The sequence below is a fragment of the Quercus robur genome, chromosome 7 (genome assembly GCF_932294415.1).
Source record: "Quercus robur chromosome 7, dhQueRobu3.1, whole genome shotgun sequence".
In the NCBI taxonomy this organism is placed as follows: domain Eukaryota; kingdom Viridiplantae; phylum Streptophyta; class Magnoliopsida; order Fagales; family Fagaceae; genus Quercus; species Quercus robur.
This window is the reverse complement of record NC_065540.1, coordinates 23,439,763-23,464,721: the sequence shown is the minus strand read 5'-3', so window position 1 is coordinate 23,464,721 and position 24,959 is coordinate 23,439,763. Positions and strand designations below refer to the sequence as shown.

Here is a 24,959-nt window from a genome sequence, read left to right as displayed (position 1 = left end):
ATAGAGTGAAGACATCACATCATCTATAAGAGGAGACTCATTGTATGGATATGTGGGTCTACGAACCAAAGGTACACCTAGAACTTCAAAAACTACACGTTTAGTTATCCTAAACTCTTTACCTCTAATCCAAGTAGTCAAATAATGACCACCTATATCCTTAGAATAAATAGAGAGATTCAAGTAGAATTCTCTGATCAAGGCAGCATGAGGGGGATCAGAAACATTACACAAAGATACCCAGTTCCTAGACACTAGACTCCTATGAATTGGAGGATCTAATTCATCTAGAACAATCTGTCTTACCCCCAAATAGACCTAAACTTGGTTAAGATCTCAACATTTCCTCAGACCTAGCTGTAGGAAACCTAACCCTGTCAACCTGAGTAGGGGCTGAAGAGGATGCTGTGGTTCTATTGGCTTTGGTCTCATACCTTTTACCAACCTTAGGAGCTATGACTAAGGTTAAAGAAGAAGGAAAAACCAATACAAAACAAAAACCAAGGGCAGACTACATAAGATAGAGTTAGAACATAGAATAACATGAAATTTTAAAAACTATATAATGCATGATGCAAGTACACATATGATGCATGATCTAATGCTCTACAACAGTTCAATTTTATCCTAATTTTGAAAATTGACCAAGAAAATTAGAAACTTAGCAAAATCCCCAATTTTGAAAACTATATGGTGAATGATGCAAGTACACATATGATGCATGATCTAATACTCTACTACAGTTCAATTTTATCCCAAATTTGAAAATCGACCAAGAAAATTAGAAATTTAGCAAAATCCCCCATTTTGAAACCCTAATTTTCCAAAAATCCATATATTGATCAATTGAACAGCACAACAAGTATAAAACATGTTATCATTACTCAATTAAACAATATCATAAGCTAATTTTACTCAATTCCATATAATTGAACAAAATCCCCAAATTCCTCAAGAACACATAAACCCTAATTTCGAAATTTTGCACAAATCATGAAAATTTTGAAATTAAAGCATGTGAATCATGTTTATATGATGCATGAACAAAAACCCATACAACAAATTGCATCAAAACACTCAAAATCATCAAAAACCCTAAAATCCTTTTGGTTCGAACTTTTAAAATTTTTTGAGGAAAATGCATGAATGCATGTAATATAAACAAAAAGAAGGGGTAAAAGTGTCTTACCAACTGTCGAGGAAGAAAACCCTTGAAGCTTTGACTCAGAAAAGGACAAATTTTTTTTTTTTTTTTAACTGAAGAGGAATCGAAAAGAATTGGAGAGAGAAGACAAAACTATGAAGAACATGTGATTTGATTCCTTTTTGTTTACCCAAAAAAAAAAACGATTTTCGATCGGTCCGGAGGAATCGAGCCAGGAGTCGACAAAGTCTTAAAAACAGATTCGATTGATCGAGAGGAATCAAAGCAAGAATCAAGGAGGTTGAGACTTGTAGCCTTGAAAACTGAATTTTTCAATCAATCAAGAAACAGATTCAATCGATCAAAACTTGAAAAACCAAAAAATTTTGAAAACTTGGAAATTTTCTACAAAATTTTTAAAGTAGATTTTATGATATGAAATGCATGTCAATAATTCCAAATGTTTTCAAAAACACTTTCTCTTCAACCAAATCATTATTATTTTATCAAGATTCAAAAAATTTCTACCCAACCCCAAAAAGTATTAAACATTTCAAGAAGCACAATTTTGGATGGCCACAATAATTAACACACAATCACATGTACAATATTTAACAAAGAATTGCATGTGGTGTGTGCAACTAGTAAGTGCATGAGATACATAAAAGGTGATATGTAGATAGAAATTAAACACAATTTCTCCATTATCAATCACATAAGTTTCAAAATGACTATCACTTAAAGAGTTTCATCATATAATTCCCACATCTCCTATAAAACACGCTTGCAATCATGTAAAAACATTTTTTTTTATTCTTTTTCTTTTGAATAATCAAGGCATTTTTTTATTCTTTTTCTTTTGAATAATCTATTGATTTTTCTTTTGTTTTCCTCTTTCTTTTCACAATTAAAACCTCGTTTAATCTTGCTGTGCAAGTGCTACACCTTACCGAGCATGGCATTTATAATTTGTACATAGGTGTTCATGATTGGCGAGTAACAGTGGTGAGATAATTATTTATGTCTTTCTCTTAGGATTTTTTAGTCCTTACAATCAAAAGAATATGACTTCAAAATCAATATCATGTGTTTAAAAACCATAAACACATCACACAATATAAGCACTATATAGCATAAACTAGCAAAGTGCAGAAAAATAGCTCATCTAAGCTAAACAAGGTACATAGTCATAAAATGCAAATTTCATAGGCCAACCTCAATTACACACTTGAAGATGTGTAATACAAACACAATTTTTTTTTTAATTTAAAAAAAAATTAAAAACATAAAAAACAGACCTAGAATGAAATCCATGAATGTAATGCAAATGCAAATCCTAATGAAAAATATTTTGGTCACAAGAGATTAAAAAAATTAGCACAGGGACCAAAAGTATCCAAAGGGAGACTATGGACAAGTGATAACACCAATCACTTAACGAAGAGACTCAAACTTGCTCCTATCAAGAGGTTTGGTAAAGATGTAGCATTCTGACGATCAGTAGGGATAAACTCAAGAACAACAACTTTCCTTTCAACAAGATCCTTAATAAAGTGATATCTAATCTCTATATGCTTGGTCCTAGAATGTTGAATTGGATTCTTAGAGATACCAACAGTATTAGAGTTATCACAATACACAACCATAGTATTTTGTGACAAACCATAGTCACCCAACAGTTTTTTCATCCAAAGAAGCTGTGTATAACAACTCCCAGTAGCAATATATCTTCTACAGTTGACAGAGAGATAGAATTTTACTTTTTACTCATCCAAGCAACCAAGTTTGTTCCAACATAAAAACATTCACCAGTAGTGCTTTTCCTATCATTAGCATTACCAGCCCAATCAGCATCAGAATATCCAACAAGAAAAACATTTGACTCTTTGCTATAGAACAAACCAAAATCACTAGTCCCATTCATATATTTAATTATTCTTTTAATAGGAGTTAAATATGACATTTTGGGATTAGCTTGAAATCTAGCACATACACCAACACTGAAAGATATATTAGGACAACTAGCAGTAAAATATAATAAACAACCAATCATACTTCTATATAAGGTAATGTCAACAAGCTAACTTGATGGATCAATTCCCAATTTTGTGTTGGTGACCATTGGTGTTCTTGCATAAGCAGCATTCTCAAGTTCAAATCTCTTGACAAGATTTCTTGCATACTTGACTTGGTTGATGTAGATTCCTTTGTCGGTTTGCTTCACTTGCAATCCCAAGAAGTAAGTAAGTTCACCCACCATGCTTATCTCAAATATTTTCTTCATTTCATCTGCAAAAGATTTGGCAAGAGTTTCATTAGTAAAGCCAAAAACTATATCATCCATATAGACTTGTGCCACCACAAAATCTTTCTTATCCCTTCAAATGAAAAGAGTAGTATCATCATTTCCTCTTTTAAATAAGTTCTCTGTAAGATAAGAAGTTAGCCTATTATACCAAGGTCTTGGAGCTTGTTTAAGACCATATAGTGCTCTCTTCAGTTTTTAGACATCATTTGGCCAATGTGGATCCAAAAAACCCTTGGGCTGCTCTACATATACTTCTTGCAACATTCCATTCAAAAAGGCACTTTTCACATCCATGTGATAGAGCTTGAAATTCAAGTAACTTGCAATAACCAAGAGTATTCTGATAGACTCCAGTCTAGCAATTGGTGCAGAGGTCTCATCAAAGTCCACTCTTTCTACTTTAGTGTACCCTTGAGCAACAAGTCTAGATTTGTTCCTTATCACTGTTCCATGTTCATCAGACTTGTTCTTGAAGATCCATTTTGTACTTATCACATTTACATCTTTTGGTATGGGAACCAATTCCCACACATCATTCCGAATGAATTGATGGAGTTCTTCATGCATGGAATTTATCTAATCAGCATCTTTTAGAGCTTCATCTACCTTCTTGGGCTCCACTTGAGATAGATAGCAGAAATGTGTAATAACATTCAAAGCCTTTGACCTCAGATGCATGTTATCATTAAAGCTTCCCAAGATGTTGGTGACAGGGAGATTTAGCTTGAGCCTTGCAGATGGCCCTTTCACTAGTGAAGTTAATGTGCTTTGAGGTTCTGGAATGGTACTGGTCTCAACTTGTTCTTGTATCCTTTCACGAACTGGTGTGGTTGGTTCAGACACAACATCATTCAGCACTTGTAATTCTTGGTCATCAAGTCCACCACCATACTCCTTGGGTAGAACATCTTCAACTTCTGTAGGTTTATCCTGAATATTTTGAATCACTTCAGAATGGTCTTCAATACATTGCTCATACCATATTTGCATATTCCATTACTGCTTTGGTTATGAGATTGTACACCCTGTATGCTTGGCTTGATGTGGAGTGTCCAAGAAAGATCCCCTTATCACTCTTTGCATCAAACTTTTTAAGATTTTCACGATCTCGTAGAATGTAACAATCACTACCGAATATTCTAAAGTACTTGACAACTGGCTTTTTCCCTCTCTAGAGTTCATATGGAATCTTCTTAGTATCCGGTTTGAAATACACCATGTTTAGTGTATGACATGCAATGTTTACTGCTTCTCCCTAGGATGATTTTGCCATGCTTTTGTTATCTTGCCATTTCTTGAATAACTCTGTTCTTTCTTTCCGCAACTCCATTCTGCTGAGGTGTCTTGGGTGCAAAGAACTCTTGCTTAGTTCCTTGATCATTGCAGAAGGATGCAAGCTTAGAGTTTTCAAATTCTCCTCCATGATCACTTCTAATGTGAGCAATCACAACATTCTTCTCAATTTGCAGCTTCTTGCATAAATGGATCATCTTATCTAGAGCTTCGGATTTGTCTCTCAAAAGAACCACCCAAGTATATCAAGTGAAGTCATCCACAAAACTAGAATGTACTTCATTCCTCCTAGACTTTGAACTCTGGCAGGACCCATTAGGTTGATGTGTAACAACTCTAACGGTCTAGATGTCTGAATTTCCCTTATGGTTGGATGCTTGGATTTCACTTGTTTACCAATCCGACATGGTCCACATATACTTTCATAATCTTCTCAAATTTTGGTAAATCTAGAACAACTTCACACTTGGAGATTTTCTCAATATGCTTGTTACTTGCATGTCCCAATCATTGATGCCATAAGTCAACCTGATTTATCTTTACACTATAGCACTTGTGATTGATACTTGGAGTTATGCCATAACAGTTATCAGCAGTCCTTATTCCAACACAATGCAATCACCTCCACCATCAAGTATTTCACATTCATACTTGGTGAATAATACATTCAATCCATTGTCAAAGATCTAATTGATACTTAACAGATTTGCCTCTAATCCGTCTACGTACCAGACATCTTCAAACATTGGTAGCCCTGGAATGTCTACTGCTCCAATACCTCTGATGATTGATTTGCTTCCATCACCAAATGTGACAGTTCCAATCTTTCCTTAAAAAACAGTCTTGAACAAGTCTTTGTTACTTGTCATGTGCTTGGAACAACCACTATCCAAATACCACAAACAAGTATTACGTACTTTTAAGGCCGTTAAAGCAGTATAACAAACATAGTTATTGCAACATGTAGTTATACCAAGAAAATTAAGAATAGGGTTAGCACATTTAAAAATCCACTTAGTCCAAGACCAAACACATTCAATTTTCAGTTTAATTGAACGCAAAGGAAAGACATTAGAATCCATGATGACAGGGGTCAATGATCAACTCAAGGTAAACTACCTAAACAAGAGCTAACCTGCTTTGATACTACTTGTTAGTTAGTTTAGACCCCTTAATGCAGATTGTTTAACCTAATATATTAACCAAGTAATTACTTATGTTAATTATTCAGATCTAGGTTAAACAATAATATATCATATCATGCAAAGTAACAGAAAGTAAAGAATACAATGATATGATAACCCAGGAAAACTAATGAAACCAACAGTTTCAAGATAAAAACCTAGGGAGGATTTCATCTAGTTATCCTCAAGGTAAAAAAGTTTACTAATAGAGAATTGAAGTTTTTACAAAAGATTTAACCCTAAATCTATTGCTACCTTAAGTAGTAATTTATTGACATGACCATGTGCAAGCTTCTAATCCACGAACTCCTTCTTTCTTGGTTTTGCAGCACATAAGCATCCATGCTTGTGACTTTGAGATCCCATTCAAAGGTTTCAGATTACAGCTTGTTGATCTTTGCAGTTACTAAATTCCACCAGCACTTGATTGCAGATCTTGTTTCGGTAGATGCTTGTAGAGTTAAAAGGTACAGAACCTCTCAGATCTCACATGAGTAACTCACAAGTCTTCCAAGAGTCTTCAAAACGTGGCCAAGGTTTTCCTTTTATACGTAGGAGTGTTGGACTGAAACCCTAAACGTTTTCGAGGGCTTGGGCCTGTTTAAAAATTCTACAGAAATTATTTTTCTATGATTCTCGATCAGTCGAGCCTCATCCTTCAATTGATCGAGCTTCATAGGAAATTAATTCTTTTTCCTACAGCTTATACATTCTTGAGTTTTGACCAGTATAGTTTTGAGCAATGTCTAACACCTATCCTAGACATGTTTTTGTTCTTAGTTTGCCAACACATACAAGTTGAAATTCTAAACATTTAATCATAAATCTTTAGAACCTAACATCGCTAAATGTCATCCGTCTTAACAAGGTCTTGTATAATTAGCGGGTTAGCTATTGAAGAGGCAACCTAGTAGATGTTAAGGTCTCCTTTTACAGCCTTTCCATGCGTTGCGTTGGCTGCTAAGCTAAAGCTAGCACTTACAATCATGTCAACTGGGGCTTGCAATCAACCATGATATGATATATATAGTCAAAGCCTCAAAGAGGAGCAAATCTAATACATGGTTTGAAGAAAGGGTGATATACATAGGCAAGTATATATGTCAGTTATGCTTGTTCGGATATATGCGTGAGGACCGGGATTAAGCGTAACTTTAGTTAATAGGACATGATCTAATAACTTTTTTTTTCATTTAGGTAATAATTTAAAAATATCATGCTTGGATTATGTACATGACATGTACCAACTCAGTACATGACATGGACTAATGTATTACACATTGTACGGATCTAACTGTAACATCCTATGCTATAAAATAAAAATTGGGCCTATGGTTATCTTCTTTTTGCAAAAAAATGGTTAAATTTTCATTAATTGTGATAGTTCACTTTTAGGTAAAATAGAAACTCTATTAACTAAGTTTTAAGAAATTCAAAATTCTATTTCAAAAAATTTCTAGAATATTAGATTTTATTTGAATTATTTGAATAATTTTATATTGTAAAAGAATAAAATTTATACATTACATACAATCATTACTTCAGTTACCTTCTAAATGATGGAGGATATGAGAATGCAATTTGTAAATCTACTATCAAGATAGCATAGATTAGATTAGTGGTGGATAGTAAATTTATGGGTAAATTGCAAATTACACCCCTGAAGTTTGGGGTCGACTGGATTTTACACCCTAAAGTTTCAGAAACTTGATTTTACACCCTGAAGTTTAGTTTCGTTAGCAATTCACCCCCCACGGTTAGTTTCTGCTGTTAAGTGACACATCATCATGCTAATGTATTTTATTTTTGCCAAATCAGCCACAAAACTACGTCGTTTTAGTGATGACCAAATGAAGAGCTGGCATACATCAAAACTACGTCGTTTTATTAATAAACTTAAAACAAAAATTTCTAGCCTAAACGACAGGCTAAATTCTAAAATCTAAAAACAAAGACCACGAAGAACTAACACCTCCCTAGCCCAAACCCCACGAACCCAATCCTCCCTAAACCAAACCCCTCGACTCCGACTGAACTCAGATAGACCATCGGCTCACATCGTGAACCCAGGAAGCGGCAGTGAGCCATTGACGGCGGCGGCCACACCGATAGTGAGCTGCTTTTCTCTTTCTCTTTTCGAATTTGGCTTGTGTAATCTTAATTCCTACTTCCCAACATTAAATCGTGGCATCACACCGATACAACAATAAATTAAAACCATTGGAAAAACGAAATTGAAAAATATTTACTTCATTTCGTGGCCACTGCCAGTGAGGTGTGTAAATATTCAGTCATATTTGTGTTGATTTTTTCAATGACATTTTGGGTTGTGGTTTTGAAGTTTTTCATGTTGGCTGTTAAGATTGAATTCCTATTATTTGGGAAGATGCTATTTGTTTATATGGGGGGTAAATTATCTGAAATTTAGAACTTTCTGTGATAGTTTATAGTTATGCACAGTAGGTGTTTGTCAAAATGTTTGTGCCAGTCTGTAGTGATAACTGTACAGTCAAAGCAATATTATTTGCTTTGGTTTTATTGCAAAATTAACTTGAAGAAAGAAAGAAAATTGAGTTTAATTTTATCTTCACTGCTAAATTATATATTCGAAACATCATAAATCCAAAAAAAAAAAAAAAAAAATTGAACTAGAATAATTATTATTTGTGCAGAATATTGGTACCCTTTTTATAGCTCCAGTTTACAACAAGTCTTGTAAACTACAGGAATAAAGTTAAGGGATCGACTATTATGCACTTGGTAAACTAATAGTCTTAGAGTCTCAGGATCACATTATTTATTCATTGCATTCTAACTACATACCAGCACTTTTCTTATTGAAATTTCTGTTGGCATTGCATGGAAAATGTAGACGACCCCTACTTTAAGTCTTGCTTCATTTTTTTATTGCCAAAGTATTTTTGTTTCATCACAGTTAGACAATGTATCTTCCACCCAATGGAAGACATTTGGTTTAGCCCTTTCAATCATTCTCACATTGAGATTGCCTCAAGTCCTTGATAAGCTTGATCAGATTTTGAGGTATGGATTCATCTTTGTATTTTACACATTATTTGCAAATGAATATTGGGTAACCTTTGATTAAGTCTTGCAATTATGCCTTTTAATTTATACAGTGTCTGTATGCACAACTGTAATATTGAGTGAAAACAATGACTTATCTGAGGAAGAGTCCAGGTTGGTTCTCTAATACTTAATTGAACTTGTTATTCAAATTCTCAGTTGTCATTTTAGAATCAACTTCTATTCTTTGTTCTTATTTCTCTCTTTTGTGATGCCAGTGGCGTAAATATGCATCCAGCAGAACCTTCAAACATGTGCTGCCCTTCATGGAGAATCTTTTAATTCTGCCATTAGTAAAATGCATCCAGCAGAATTAGAACAATTGAAGAACGAATTGAAGATGCCGTAGCTGCTGCAACACTTGGTATAATCTCTTATCAGTTGATGTTGAATGCATGAGCTCTTGAAGTCGTTCTGTGTTCCCCAGTGATGGCTGAAATTAGATGTGAACCAATGAGAGATTCAGGATCAGGTGTACATGTGCCTCTTATCTCTTGCAAATTGACAATCTTGAAATGGGAAGGAGTGAAGTTGTAGAAGTAGCAGCTTCTCCGAGGAAACCCAAATTGTAAAAGTTAGTTTGTTGTTGTGGTAGTCATTTTAGTTTGTTTAGTGAAAGCATCTCCAATGAAAGAACTTATTGTATTTAGAATAGGTGAATTCTAGTTTAGTCATTGTGAAAGATTGTAGTGACAATTGTTTTGAAAGAGTAGTCAGTTTCTTATCTTGTTTAATGTAATGACAATTGTAATGACCACTCTTTTTATTATGTTGTAATGGAAATTGAAATGCATTTTTTGCAGTGAAAATTGACACTTAGTTTTGTCTCTTTTTGGAATATTGTTTATTATAATTGAAATAGCCATTTATAAATGCAAATTGCAATTACATTAGATCTGCAGAGTGCAATTAGGTATGTATGCAATTCTTTAAATCTTTACCAACCGAATATGTCTTAATCAAATACCATACACATAAACATCACATAAGATAAATAAAACAGTGACTAATAATGTTTGTCAAACCAAAGGTCCTACCTAAGACCAACACAAAATAGGTTACTTTTATCCATTAACACCATCAAATAAGCTTATGGACAGCAATACAAAACAGTAACCACAAAAGATTCTAACAATCAAATGTCCTAACATATAAAAGGTCCTACAAACTAGCATTGCTGCTGACCCTCATCCTTTTCCAGTTCTATTTTCAACTTTTCCTCCAGCAACAGTTCCATTTCCTTTTCCATATCTACCAACTTCACTGCTTCCAGCAACACTTGTTTGGGTTAAGACTTGTAATAATTGATATATTGGATCATATGGTAAGCATGACCAAATACTAGCAACATGCAAATAATAAGCACAAGGCAATTACTATAGTTCATTGGCTTCCAGCAACACTTGATGGGTGATGATCCTTTTCCACTCTTAAGCCCATAAACTCATGATCGCCTCCTGTTCTCCTAACCTACAACAAGTTCAAATAATAATTATTCTAGTTCAATATATATATATATATATTGGGTTTATGATGGTTCCAAGATTTCATTCTGCAATGAAGATAAAATTAAACTCAATAAAACCAAAACAAATAATATTGCTTTGACTGTATAGTTATCACTACAGGCTGGCACAAACATTTTCACAAACACCTACCGTGCATAGCTATAAACTATCACAGAAAGTTCTATATTTTAGATAATTTACCACCCATATAAACAAATAACATCTTCCCAAATAATAGGAATTCAATCTTAACAACCAACATGAAAAACTTCAAAACCACAGCCCAAAATGTCATTGAAAAAATCAACACAAATATGACTATATATTTACACACCTCACTAGCAGTGACCACGAAATGAAGCAAATGTTTTTCAATTTCATTTTTCCAATGGTTTAAATTTACTATTGTATTGGTGTGATGCCACGATTTAATGTTGGGAAGTAGGAATTAAGACTACACAAGCCAAATCCGAAAAGAGAGAAAGAGAGGAGCAGCTCACTATTGGTGTGGCCGCCACCGTCACTGCTGCCGCCTGGGTTCTTCGCCGCTGCCCCCTGGGTTCACGAGGAGAGTTGATGGTCTATCTAGGTTCAGTCTGAGCCAAGGGTTTGGGCTAGGGAGGTGTGAGTTCTTCGTGTTCTTTGTTTTTAGATTTTAGAATTTAGCTTGAAACTGTGTCGTCTAGGCCAGAGGTTTTGTTTTAAGTTTATGCCTAAAACGACGTAGTTTTGATGTATGCCAGCTCTTCATTTGGTCATCACTAAAACGACGTATTTTATGGCTGATTTGGCAAATATAAAATACATCAGCATGATGATGTGTCACTTAATAGCAAAAACTAACCGTGGGGGGTGAATTGCTAACGGAACCAAACTTTAGAGTGTAAAATCAAGTTTCTGAAACTTTGGGGTGTAAAATCTAGTCAACCCCAAACTTCAGGGGTGTAATTTGCAATTTACTCTAAATTTAATTACAATTAAGTATTGTGTGAAGTCATCACTATAGAATAGCTCACATTGGGATGTCTTATGTGAAACCGATGATATAAAACAAAGAGAATTTTTCTAAACCATTATATTGAACAAAAAATTACTTATTTTCATTTATTTTCAAGTTATACATTTTTTTTAAAGTCAAGTCAAAGACCTTTAAGCAAAATAAATTCTTTTAATTTTTATTTAACTATCCTGTGCATCGCATGGGTTAGCGACTAGTGTAAAATGTAAATATGAATATAATATAATTTTCCATAACCTCTAATAGTCAATTGACTCAATACAACTAGAGATCCCGTTTTCCACAAAGCTTCTGCAAAACAATTAAAATCTTCTAAACGAGAGTGACCCCTAGGGACGGAGGCATAGTTGGACCTTTGGGGAGCAATGGGCCCTCCTAATTTTTTTTAGTATTAATATTACATAAGAACAAATTTTAGCAATTTTGTTCTATAAAATTACACTTTGCATTTTGCCCCCCTTAATATTATCATTAATTCTTTTATGAGTTATGGTACAAGCACAAAATTTTCTACATCATTTATTAGTTAGCATCCAGGCCCACCACTTACATAAATTTTTAACTTACTAATAACCACTCACCACATTAGCCATTTGAAAAAAGGTTTGTAACTTTAGCATTTTCCTCATTTTAAAGGCCATAAAAAATATATATAGATCTAAAATCTAAAACGAAATATAAAAGTTCAAAAAAATTAGCCCGGCAACAAATTTACCATTAGCAAAGCTAAAAAAAATTAAGCTTAATCAAACAAATTTATCCAAAACAAATTGCCCAATCCTTTAAAAAATTTAAAATGAAATATTTTGTCCTTACTTAGAAGCAACATACACATAAAAAACACACACAAGAATAAATAAATAAATAAAACCCCTTAGAGGTTAAGTAGTAGAGCTGGAGGCCAGAGCTGCTACACACAACTAGTAGCAAAACTGCTCCCCAAACTCCAAGTCCCAGTTCTGTCCTTGGTGACCCCACACATTTTGACAACGCACAATACATGTACGAACCTCTTTATTAACATCACTTTTCTTAGTTAGTGTTTTGCAAATGGCTAGATTCAATTTTATTTAAAATTTACACCAAAAATGCTTCTTTTCCACACGTTAAATGCGTCATTGCTTGAAAGTTGTTCAATGCATAATTCTCAATGTTAATTACTACACACATGATATAGATAAATATAGTTTTGGATTGTACCTTCCACCATAGAAGACGTAGGGCTCATACATATCGGTCAAGTACTTTGCTTGGTTCTCTGATTTTCTGCAAATAGTTTCAAATTTTTGAGGCAGCTAGCTAGTAGATGTTAAAGTCTCCTTTTACAGCCTTTCCATGCGTTGTATTGGCTGCTAAGCTAAAGCTAGCATTTACAACCATGTCAGCCGGGACCTGCAATCAGCCATGATATATCGAAAGGCAAGGATATATGTCAGTTATACTTGTATGGGTGAGGATCGGGATTAAATATAAGTGTAACTTTAATTAATAGTACATGATCTAATAACATTTTTCATTTAGATAATTATTTAAAAATCTCATTCTTGGATTATATGTGCTTTATGTTTATTGAATCTCAATTAGAAAGAAAGGAAAATAAGAAAATTGATTTTCGGTATTAGATTAGGAGTAAATTACATCACTGTGTTCTTATATGGTAGAAGCACAGGTTAACGAATCTAACAGCTCTAACTAACTTCAAACGGCTATCTAATAGTTCTTATATGTGTCATTTACTAACTAGCTATAATATACATTATTTACAAAACTACATGTAGTTTTATGTACAGAAGCCTATGCTACTGGTCATATTCCTGTGTGAGTGAATTTAGTGCTGAGCTGATCTTCATCTCTCAACACTCCCCTTCAAGATGGAGCAAAATGTTGATGACTCTTATCTTGCTAATAATGTGTTTAACTAACTAATAGTCATTAAACTAACACTATGCTTTGAAGTTTGTATGGAGAGTAAAACACAGGATAAGAGAGTGAAGTACATCAGAGAGAAGTGTGGAAAAAAGGAGTTAGTATCCTCTCTCTTTATTTAAATGTTTTAAAAATTAAAATGGAGCACAGGGGAGTAAATGTCCCTCCGCTATTTGGTTGTAGGTTGTAAGTGAAAGATTTTGGAGCTTATGAGAGTGTATAACAATGGCGGACAAGTAAGAACAAACAAATGAGAGAAAGAGAGAGAGAAAAAGAGATAGAAGTTTCTGGAGAGAATTGAAATGAAATGTATTATCACAACATAATCAATACAACCATCAAGATTGTTTATATAGTATAATTACATCAAGGTCATTCCAGAGAATAATCTAACTGAATATAACAAGCCCCACATTATGCTCCGTAAATCAAGGGATGACAGCTGGAAGGCGGTTATGACAGCTGGAAGGTCAGAGCTGGACGGTTGGAGCTTGACTAAGCACTGAAGCTAACTCTGTAACTTGATGAAGAAACAGAGCACGGGAAGACTTAAATCAGATACAACATCCCAAAACGACCCGTTTCATTGAACATAAAATAGGCCAAGTTAAACGACATCGTTTCTAATGTGAAACTAGTCATTAACTAGGCGTTTGAGTCTTCTTCTTCTTCTATTTTCACTGTGTGCTCTGTTTGAGTATCATGACTGACTTTAACAGTAAGGATAGAAAATGATAATCTGTAAGATAATTGACAATTATATGACTTATTTATTAATCTCTATACTTAAGAAATACTAATGACCAAAAAGTTAGAAATAAAAATTAATCAAACTTGAATCCGCTTCCCTCCATATTTTCCCAAATTGGATGAATTAAAAAAAAAAAAGTTGTTTTGAATGGATAGAAAGCTTTCCAAACCATCTTAAATTCTTTCCCTTTTCCTTTTTTTAAAGAAATTCAAGAAAGGGAGAATTAAATCCATGTCCTTATTCTCCTAATATGTGGGTAGTAGTATAAAGTATCCACATTTGAACTATTCCGGTTATTCACAGTCAATTTCAAAGATATCTTCAAGGACTTTTTAATGGGATCTTCTTAGGCTTGTTACAAACGCATGGCTTTATCAAGCTTCCCCCTTGTATTTGAGAAGGCATTTTAGAGATAATATTACAGTAGTTGTTGTGTATTGGCCCAAGTGATAGCTGAATTTAGTGTAAAACTCATCTAGGGCTAACCCTAAACTCTACTACTATATATATCATATGAGGGTCATTGTATTCTTCACTTCATCATACAGTAAAGACGTGTCCTCCAAAGCTTTATACCGTGAAAGAGGCCCATCTATTTTCTAATTTCTTCAATTTATTTCAACAGCATGTATGAGCTGTATTGTTATGTCCTGTGCAGTGGAACGTATGATTGTGTCAATCGGTCAACAAGGTATTGGCACTAAACATTGAATATCAAGACTCCCTTATCTTTGGCTCTTGGTAGACATTCAAAATCTGCATGAAAGAAAGGAATGACACTCTATATCAGGGTTAATTATATTTGAATATGGGAATTTTTTTAATTTTAATTTTTTTTTTGCTAATGATAAAACTGTAAAGGACCACTTGTTATTGTCCATCAATCATAAAGATAAAGAATATAAATTCAAGTCAATGATTAACCATAATGATTTTAAAGGACAGTATATTATGGAACAATGACATATACTTTATGTTTATCCAAAAAAAAAAAAAAAAAATTGATATCTACTTTATTTTTGAAATATGAGAATAAGCAATTCAAATTTTGCATAATTTGGTATTTATTATCTCATAATTTGAGCAAAGAGCCCACAACTTACTTCCTTTCATACAAGTGAGAGGGAAAAGTCCAACAACAGAAGAAGAAAAGAAAATTAAAAAAACACCATGATACACCAATATCAAATGTCTTATGATCCTCACCAAGTCCTCCTAGGGAAACAAAATTAAATACAAAAAGACGGAGAGACTATATTACAAAAAACCTTAAATACTTTATAATGTTCCTATCTTGTATAAACCAAAAAGAAAGAAAAACATGACACACCAAAATTAAATACATTATAATCCTCTAAATGGCATGGTAAACATTGCTCTTGTCATCAGGATCAGGATGCCAAATGAAGGTCGTGGATAGGATTACCAAAGAAATCTGAGGTGAAAATTTTCGTATTAGAATTGAGATGAAACTAAAAGATCTACAACACCATCCATCAACAAATCAGCAAAGAAACTCTTTGAACTACTAAGATCGATTCCTTTAAATGCACTTTTTCTCATGGTACCTGAAAGATTCAAACAATAAAGTCAAATACACAAATAGATGCCCTCTGATTAAACAGAGCCACCTTGATCCCATTAAAATATTGAATCATTGATATGTGATAGTTAATACACAAAGGATCGAGAGGTGATAAATGATCCATAGAAATAGCATTAATTGGAAAAGACAATTTAGTTTGATTATATGAAAAAATTGATGATAAAATTGGCCATATACTAGGATCAATTATAGTGTCCATCAGCCCCTCAAAAAAAAAAAAAAAAACAAAATTACAGTGTCCATCATCTAAACAAGCTATAAGAAAAAGCTGAGTCGTTTCAGATGCAATGAAAAACACAATAAGTAGAAATCCAAGTTATAAACCATCTGTTGGTTACATATTCTATTGCAAAGTCAAATGCTTATTCCTAGTGAATGAATGTACTTCGTCATTGGTTTTCAAAGCCGTCATAAATGCATGTGAACAAGTAACAATAATTCGCACCACATCTCAAGGTAAGATCATGGTGTAGAGAGCACAAAGAAATATTTATTTAATTTTGAAAGTCAATTGTATTTTATTTTAAGTCTTAGAAGTTAATTTGGTTGTTTTATTAATTTCCTAATGTCAAGGATATTTTTATAAATCCTTTTTGCAAGTCAATTAGAATTAGGGTTCATAAATCAAATAGTCTTATGTTTTTGACATTGTTATTTATACCTTTGAAGACAATTTACAATTTCGCTTTTGATTAATAAAAATTTCTGTTGGAAACTTTTCAATGGTCTAGTGTTGACTCCTGCCAATGCTAGTAGCTTACTCCTAGGTCTTCTATCTCGCTTGGTATCAACTCCAAACAACCCTAAGTGCTAACTCCTAGGTGATTTTCATTGTTTTCATTTTTCCAATTTTTGTGGCATCATGTTTAAGTTTCGTCCTGTGTCATAACACCTAAGCCAGTCACATTGAATTAACAAGTGGCAAGCAAACAAACGCCCGTAAGGGGATAAATTGAGCTTTTATACAGCCAAAAGAATACTAGGGTGCATGAAGCTTTAAACTACAGCCGCACTCATTGCCAAGTAGCACACTAAATTGTGATTGGAAGAAGATTATTCAAGAAAATATCTTCAAATGAATTGGTTTAAAAGCATTCCAACGAAATAGTCTTTGATGAAAATGGTTAAGGGTTTTCTCAAAAGATGAAAGATGTGAGATATTTTTTTCACATAAAATTCCTTATAAGACAAGGTATACCTTCGTTAATATTTGGATCACTAATTTCCAGAACCTCACAATATTTGGATCAATGATCTGAGCTTTCACTACGAAGAATCCAAAAGATCCACTTGACTCTAGAGAGACATGACAGATTCAGGGGGTGAAATCAATTTATTTGCAATTCCCAGCCTAGAAGGAGGCTTCTTAACAGCAGGCTTGGTTATATGTGGTCCAAATAATTTCCTCACCATGCACTATTCAATTGTGCTATTGCTTGATCAATAAAATCACAAACCTTGAAAAATGTGTTCCCCAAACACATGGGATCTTACTTTAGGCCAAAAGTTAGGGTTGATAGGAATAAAGTTCCCAATTCCCACTAGACATTAGCTTCTATGAGAATAGATCCCCATGCATTAAGTCTTATGAACAAATTTACCCAATACTTTTCAACTAGAAATCATATTCCATTGGCAACCTCTCACAAATTTCCAACAATTAGATACTTGAGTAGTCTTATGATGAAAACTATTATGTCAACTCTTTTCTAGCAAGACCTATCATGGATTTATCAGGTAAAAATAATGAAATATCACTAGAAAAACCAAAATCTCAACAAACACCTATCTCAATTTTTTGGGAGAAGAAATTAAGGTAAGTAACACCTACAAGGCATATCACAGATCTTATGTTTTAGACCTCTTTTGCTCATTAGAGAAGGTTCATAAGTTATGAGAATTTCATTTTTCTTGTCCAAAATAATGGAACATTCAAAAATCACTTAACATGATTGGTTGGCACTTGTCAAGCAAACCAAATATCTTTTTGGATTAAAAGAATCAAATTAGTGTCTCAATATGTGAATTCAAAACGTGAAATTATTCGTAGTATTTCAAAAGCTAGAAGCACTTCCAATGATGCCATCCAGAACATAACTTAAATAAGTTACCTACCTTTACAACTGTAGAAGTGTAATATCTTGATGACCTGAACATATATAGGTAAAGTCCACTGTAACAGCTGCTCCACATTCTTAGTCAAACATACAAATAAATAAAGATTTGAAACAATTAATTATTACAATGGAATTAAATTTCTAAATCATAATTGACTAAACAATTAAATTTTAGTCTATGCCATATCAGGGGAGCTTACTTTTCACCATACAATCCAACATGTCTCCATCTCCTTCTTAAGTGATGAAGTTGACCTAGGCAACAAAAAGGCAAAAAGGAATGGATTTTTGTAGCAATCAGATGCAATCAAATGGAAGGCAAAATTGGTAAAAGAGATTTTCAAAGTAGGATATGTACTTTATGCTGATCCTCCCATTTGTGAATATTCACCAGAACAAAAGTAAAGCAGGGGATTAGCAAAACAACTTCTGTACAGTGATGCCTCATAGGTTTGAAACTCCCTTGAACCAAAAAGAAGCAATGAAAATAATCCTTTAGACGAATAGGCCCTTTCAAGATTTTATCACAATAAGCATTACAAGATTCAGTTTGCCTTTATAGATCTACAGCATTTTACTGTCTAAGAGTTGAACTTGAAACAACTAATCTATTTAACATTAAATGTGTGAATATGTTTGGATAGAACTTATTTTGCTGAAACTGAAAACTGAAAACACTGTAGCAAAATAATTTTTAAATGTGTGAATAGTACCGTGGGACCCATTTTTAATGAAAAAGTGGCTGAAAAGTGTAATTTGTGGGTCCGTGAACAGTGCATATGTGCACTGTTCATTGCAGAAAGTCAATATTTGCGGTTACTGTTCATTGAACAGTAACCGCATTACTCCAAAATAAAACGCGTGAAAAAAAAAAAAAAAACAGAAACGCAGGAACAAGAAACGCAACGCAACTTAAGTCGAACCCAAACACACACTTAATGTATTGCACCTACGTTACTATATTTTGTTTTTGTTTTTATTTTATTTTATAATATTATATCTTTTACTACTTAATGGCACAAGCGGAAGAATTTTAACTCAGATAATGTTCTTGTTTATGCAAGGGTGGCTCAACTTGGAGCCCAAGGAGTTTAAATGAAACCTCTGAAAAGGCCCAAAAACAATTATATATAATATGTTTTTCATTTTTTTGGGGGTTTTGACCCCTAAAATAAAAGTTGAACATCCTGACCTTAGATTTTTTTTAAGTCCAATTGAAATAAGTTTGAATATGATACTCTTAATAATATCTTGGTCTTTTTAAACACAAAAAAAGCCCAATAACAAACCAATTTGATCTAAAATCTAGGGAAAAAAATTAATAACCCCAACAACAAAAGTAGAAATTTGTTAATCTTAAACCTTAGAAAAAGTCCATTTAGATCTTAATAAATTTGAAATAAATCAATCAAATGGGAGATCAATAGATGAATGATTATTTGACTATGTACATTGAAAGAGATGTAACTCATAGGATTGATAATAAAGATATCATGCAACAATTTCAAATTATGAAACATCGTAGAAAGCAATTGTAAAACTTCATGCATTATAATTTTAGTTTTTTATTTTAATTTTTTGTAATTTTTTTTGGTAATGTCAACATATTCAAGTTCTCTTTTATTTCAAATTTTGTATAATTTATGTTTCATATTGAACCTCTTAAAAAATAACCCTGAAGTGACCATTGTGTTTGTGACTACTCTTGTATTCTTTAATTAATTGCAAACTTTTAATGTTTTTGATATGACTGTTCAATGTCAAAATTTGAATATATTCTTTTTTTCATTTTTTTTTTTTTTACTATTATATGGTAGAAATTTAATTCTCAGAAATTAAATGTTGACAATTAAGAGTTTCTCTCATTTATTTCTTAGAAATGTTTTCCACAATTTCTTAATCTCATTTTGTTAAACCATCGTAACTGAGTTTCCAATAAGTTCGTTTCCTCACCCAAGGGAGTTTCCATGCAATTTTTTTGCTAAAAGCCTAACTCTAATTTCCTAACCAAATAAATAAATAAATAAATGAATGTGTTAAAGTTAATGGTAATTCTCAATCAGTCGTTTAAATTATATGCCATTTCTTTAATTAAAAATATGTCAATTATAATGCAGAAAATTGGATATATTTAACTTAGTTTATATGCTTACTTATATCTATTTACAGTGATTACAACTCATTATTTGTTTTTAATGCTTTGTGATTTTGCAGTTGCAATGAATATGAATATGAATTTATCCAAAGAATTATTAAAGAGATATCAAGTATTAAATCAAATCAAATGCAATTACCTATTGCTAAATATCCAGTTGGAGTAGAACCTCAAGCAGAAGCCATAGAATCGCTTTTAGATATGGAGTCCAAGGGTGTTTGCATGGTAGGAATCTATGGTCTTGGGGGAGTGGGTAAGACTACGCTCTCAATAGCTGTTTATAATAGAATTGTTGATCGTTTTGAAGGAAGTTGCTTTCTAGAAAACATTAGAGAAAAATCAAAGACAGATGTTGGCATTACCCAATTACAAGAGACGCTTCTTTTCAAGATCTTACAAGGTAGAAATGATAAGGTGACTAGTGTACGCGAAGGAATCACTATGATAAAAGAAAGGCTCCACAGTAAGAAAGTTCTTTTAATTCTTGATGATGTGGATCAATCAAAAGAGATAGAAAATCTACCTGGGGATTGTAATTGGTTTGCTTTAGGAAGTAAAGTCATTATAACAACAAGAGACAAAGAAGTTCTAGATCTTGGAAGAGATCCTCAAATAAGAACTTATGAGGTTAACAAATTGACTCCATGTGAAGCTCATGTTCTTTTCAATGTGCACGCCTTCGGAAAAACTGAACCCAAGCAAGAATATTCAAGTCTTGCAGAGCAAATTATATCCTCAGCCGATGGCCTTCCATTAGCTCTAAAAATAATGGGTTCTAATTTGTATGACAAAAGCATAGATGAATGGGTATGTGCATCCGAAAAGTATAAGAAGATTCCACATGAAAAAATTCTAGATAAACTCAAGATAAGTTATTATGGATTGGGAGAAGTAGAAAAGGATATTTTTCTTGATATTGCATGTTTTTTTAAGGGATTTAACAAGGACAAAGTTGTGAATATATTAGATGCTTGCAAATTATATCCAAATTTGGGTATTAAAAAACTCATTGATAAGTGTCTCATAACTGTTGACGTATATGGCATATTGTGTATGCATGACTTGTTACAACAAATGGGTAGGAAAATCGTTCAACAAGAATCTAAAGAGCTTGAAAATCGTAGCAGGATATGGTGTCATGAGGATGCTTATAAATTGCTAATTGAAAACATGGTATAAGTTCTTTTGCTCTACATTTTTTAAAAAAAATTTATTCTTTTTCCTTCAATATCGTAGAAAGTATAATTTTTTCTATATATGTTTCGTTTAAAGTTTTAAAATTTTTATACTTTTGTCAAATTTATTAAGAAGTGCAACTAATTGTTTGTCCTATCTAGGGGTCAAATAAAATTCGAGGCATAATGTGGCACTCACCTGAACCAAGAACAGTGAACTTGCAAGCCAATACTTTCAAAAAAAATGAGAAATCTCAAATTTCTCTTAGTGGAGAATGTACAAATTTTTAAACAACTTAAATATCTCGGCCAAAATGGCCAAATACCACAAATTTTTGAAATATTTTGTAAAAAAACATTGTTTCGGAACTATATAGGGAAATACCACTTTTTATGGAACTCGAGTTTCTTAAACTCGAGTTCCTAGGAGTTTTGCCACCATGGCACTGCTGAGGTGGAAATTGGGCCATTAAAAAAAATTATGTGGTACTTGAGCATGGTAAACTTGAGTACCATGCAACACAATACTCGAGTATACCAGGCTCGAGTACCATTAAAATGCTGTTTTTTTTTTTTTTTTTTATTTGTAAGGAACTCGAGTTTAATAAACTCGAGTTCCTTATAACTTTTTTTTTTTTTTTTTTTGTTGGGATTATTGACAAATAAACATAAACATAAAAATAAGTATCTTTTTTTATGTTTTTATTTATTTAAATAGAAGCATTGTAAAATATAGAGATTTTAATTTCAAAATATGAATTTAATTTCTACATTAAGTAAAACTGTTCACTGTTTTCTCATAAAATTTTTCCCGGGGGCGTTGCCCCCAGACCCCCAAGAGGCTTGTCCATGAGCGCTCCAACTTAGGCCTATCAGTTTAAGCCTCTACTCCAGAGACTAAGCCTCAAAAAATCTCTCATTAAAAACCACACAACATTATTCAAGTCAGGTCGAGTCGTCAACATGAATCAAATGATACCCTTAAAGTGTGGATGAAATGTTTTATAATGCTTAAATTTATAAAAGATACTAGTGAAAGTTCCATGTGGAAAGTTTATGTTTGAGCTGTCCACCATTACTACATTGATGTTCGCAATGCTGCATGTGCTGCTCAATAATTTGGTACGTTCTTTGATTTTCCATTGAGTTTACATGATTTTCTTCATTCAACAATTTCGAATTTTTCAACAAATTCGGATGATTGATACATTATTTTGTACTTTCAAGATTTTATACAATCAACAAAATCAAATTCGAACGATCTATACATCTAAATTTTGTTTTTTACAAATTCGAACAATCTGTACATCTAAATTTTGTTTTTTACAAATTCGAACAATCTGTACATCTAAATTTTGGAGGTTTTGAGCAGACTAACCTTCTTCAGCCTTTCTATTTTGTAAGTTAGATAACGTTTGAAACAATTTTAGAAAATAGCATCTCGAGTTTGTAAGTTAGATAACGTTTGAAACAATTTTAGAAAATAGCATCTCGAGTTTCAAAAAATCGAGATCCACTTAAAAAATTCGACCTTCAAAGACTCGCGTTCTGAGTGGGAAAATGCCACATAGATCTCGAGTCTTTAAGACTCGATTTTTATGCAAAAAATTTCACCTATAGTGGCGTTTTTAAGCCTTACAGTGACGTTTTAAATCCCTATAGCGGCGTTTTCCTGCAAAAATTTTTTGTAAGTACCAGATTTAGGGTGCCCTATAGTGGCGTTTTTAATCCCTATAGTGACGTTTTAAAGCCATATAGCGGCGTTTTTTGCAATTTATGGAAATCGAGTCTCTAAAACTCGATTTTCAGCGCAATTTTTTTTCTCCAAATCGAGACTTAAAAACTCGAATTCCATCTGGAACTCGAGTTTTAGATACTCGAGATGTTATTTTTCAAAATTGTTTTGAAATATGACAATTAACTAAATTTTTTAATATTTATTGTTATTTTAAAAAAAAATTCCTAAATTTTGTTTTTTACAAATTCGAATGATCTGTACATCTAAATTTTGTTTTTTACAAATTCGAATGATCTGTACATCTAATGTACACAATAACTAAATGAATTTTTCAACAAATTCGGATGATCGATACATTAGTACACAGTTTTCCATTTTATTTTCACGATTTGTACATTTAATGAATTCAAACTTTTCCCTTATATACAAACTATCTGCACATCTAATTTACACAATTTTATTTTGTACTTTCAAGATTTTATACAATCAACAAAATCAAATTCGAACGATCTATACATCTAAATTTTGTTTTTTACAAATTCGAACAATCTGTACATCTAAATTTTGTTTTTTACAAATTCGAACAATCTGTACATCTAAATTTTGTTTTTTACAAATTCGAATGATCTGTACATCTAAATGTTGTTTTTTACAAATTCGAATGATCTGTACATCTAAATTTTGTTTTTTACAAATTCGAATGATCTGTACATCTAATGTACACAATAACTAAATGAATTTTCACGATTTTGTACTTTCAACGAATTCAAATTTCTCAACAAGTCCGAAATATTTGTACATCTAATGTACACAACTTTCCATTGAATTTTCATGATTTGGTATGTTCAACAATTTCGATTTTCCATTAAGATTTCACGATTTTGTACGTTCAACAATTTTGAAATTTTCATCAAATCAGGATGATTAGTACATTAGTACATAGTTTCAAATTGAATTTTCACGATTTTGTACATTTGACGACTTCAAATTTGGAAACAAATTTGGACGATCTGTACATCTAATGTAATTAATTTTCCATTAAGTTTACTCAATTTGGTATGTTCTTCAATTTTCATTTGAATTTTCACGATTTTACACACTCAACAAATTCGAATTTTTCAACAAATTCGTACTATCTGTACATCTAATGTACACAATTTTTCCTTGAGTTTTCAGGGTTTTGTACATTCAACGAATTCAAATTTTTAAACAAATTCATACGATCTGTACATCTAACGTACATACTTTTCCATTGAATTTTCATTATTTTGTACTTTCAACGAAGTCAAATTTCTCAACAAGTCTAGACTATTTGTACATCTTATGTACACTTTCACGATTTGGTACATTCATTGATTTTCCATCGATTTTTCCCGAATAAAAACCATCAACTAATTTGAACTTTTTTACAAATTCGAATTATTCGAGGCATTTACCATTAGGTGATTTATACGAATCATTCATTTTTCTTTCATGGAGTTTGTCCATTATTCATATGGTTACATATTTAAAAAAACACAAAAACCATTTAAGTGCAATAACCGTGCCAATGCTAAAAACAGTTTATGCAGAAAACTGTTCATTGTTTTCTCATAAATACTATTCACTGTTTTCTACATAAACTATTTCTAGCATTCTACATAAAATTATTTTCTGATCAGCATTATTTAGAAAAAATTTCACTCTCTTTTCTGCATAAATTATTTTTTATTCACTATTTAAAAAATTGTTCACTAGTTTCTCATAAAACACCTAGTGAAATCGTGTTTTCTAAATTTAAAAGCCAAATCTGAATGCTTTTTCATATTTGAATTTCACAATAATCGAATCTATTTTTCTGCATTGATAAAATCTGTTTCTACATTAATATAATTTGCTCTCTGCACATCATGTTTACTGCATATTCAAATCTGCTTACTGCATTCATAAAATTTGTTTTCTGCATTAATTAA

At 32.5% G+C, this 24,959-nt stretch overlaps 2 protein-coding genes across 2 annotated transcripts in view; one reads left to right on the top strand and one right to left on the bottom strand.

Moving 5' to 3' along the window:
• LOC126692837 (lipid phosphate phosphatase delta-like) overlaps positions 1-24,959 on the bottom strand; it is a 74,020-nt gene that overhangs the window by 20,228 nt on the left and 28,833 nt on the right. The gene's annotated exons all lie outside the window — the stretch shown is intronic.
• LOC126691189 (disease resistance protein RUN1-like) lies at positions 6,272-21,273 on the top strand. Its single transcript, XM_050386250.1, has 2 exons — positions 6,272-6,396; positions 20,154-21,273. Exons 1-2 carry the CDS (start codon positions 6,272-6,274, stop codon positions 21,271-21,273), a joined length of 1,245 nt encoding a protein of 414 aa, XP_050242207.1.

What these genes read in the sequence shown, in the direction of transcription:
- LOC126691189 (XM_050386250.1), top strand. Translation starts at nt 6,272, where the DNA reads ATGCTTGTGACTTTGAGATCCCATTCAAAGGTTTCAGATTACAGCTTG. An exon ending in GATGCTTGTAGAGTTAAAAG is followed by an intron (nt 6,397 to 20,153) that starts GTACAGAACCTC and finishes GTGATTTTGCAG; the next exon opens with TTGCAATGAATATGAATATG.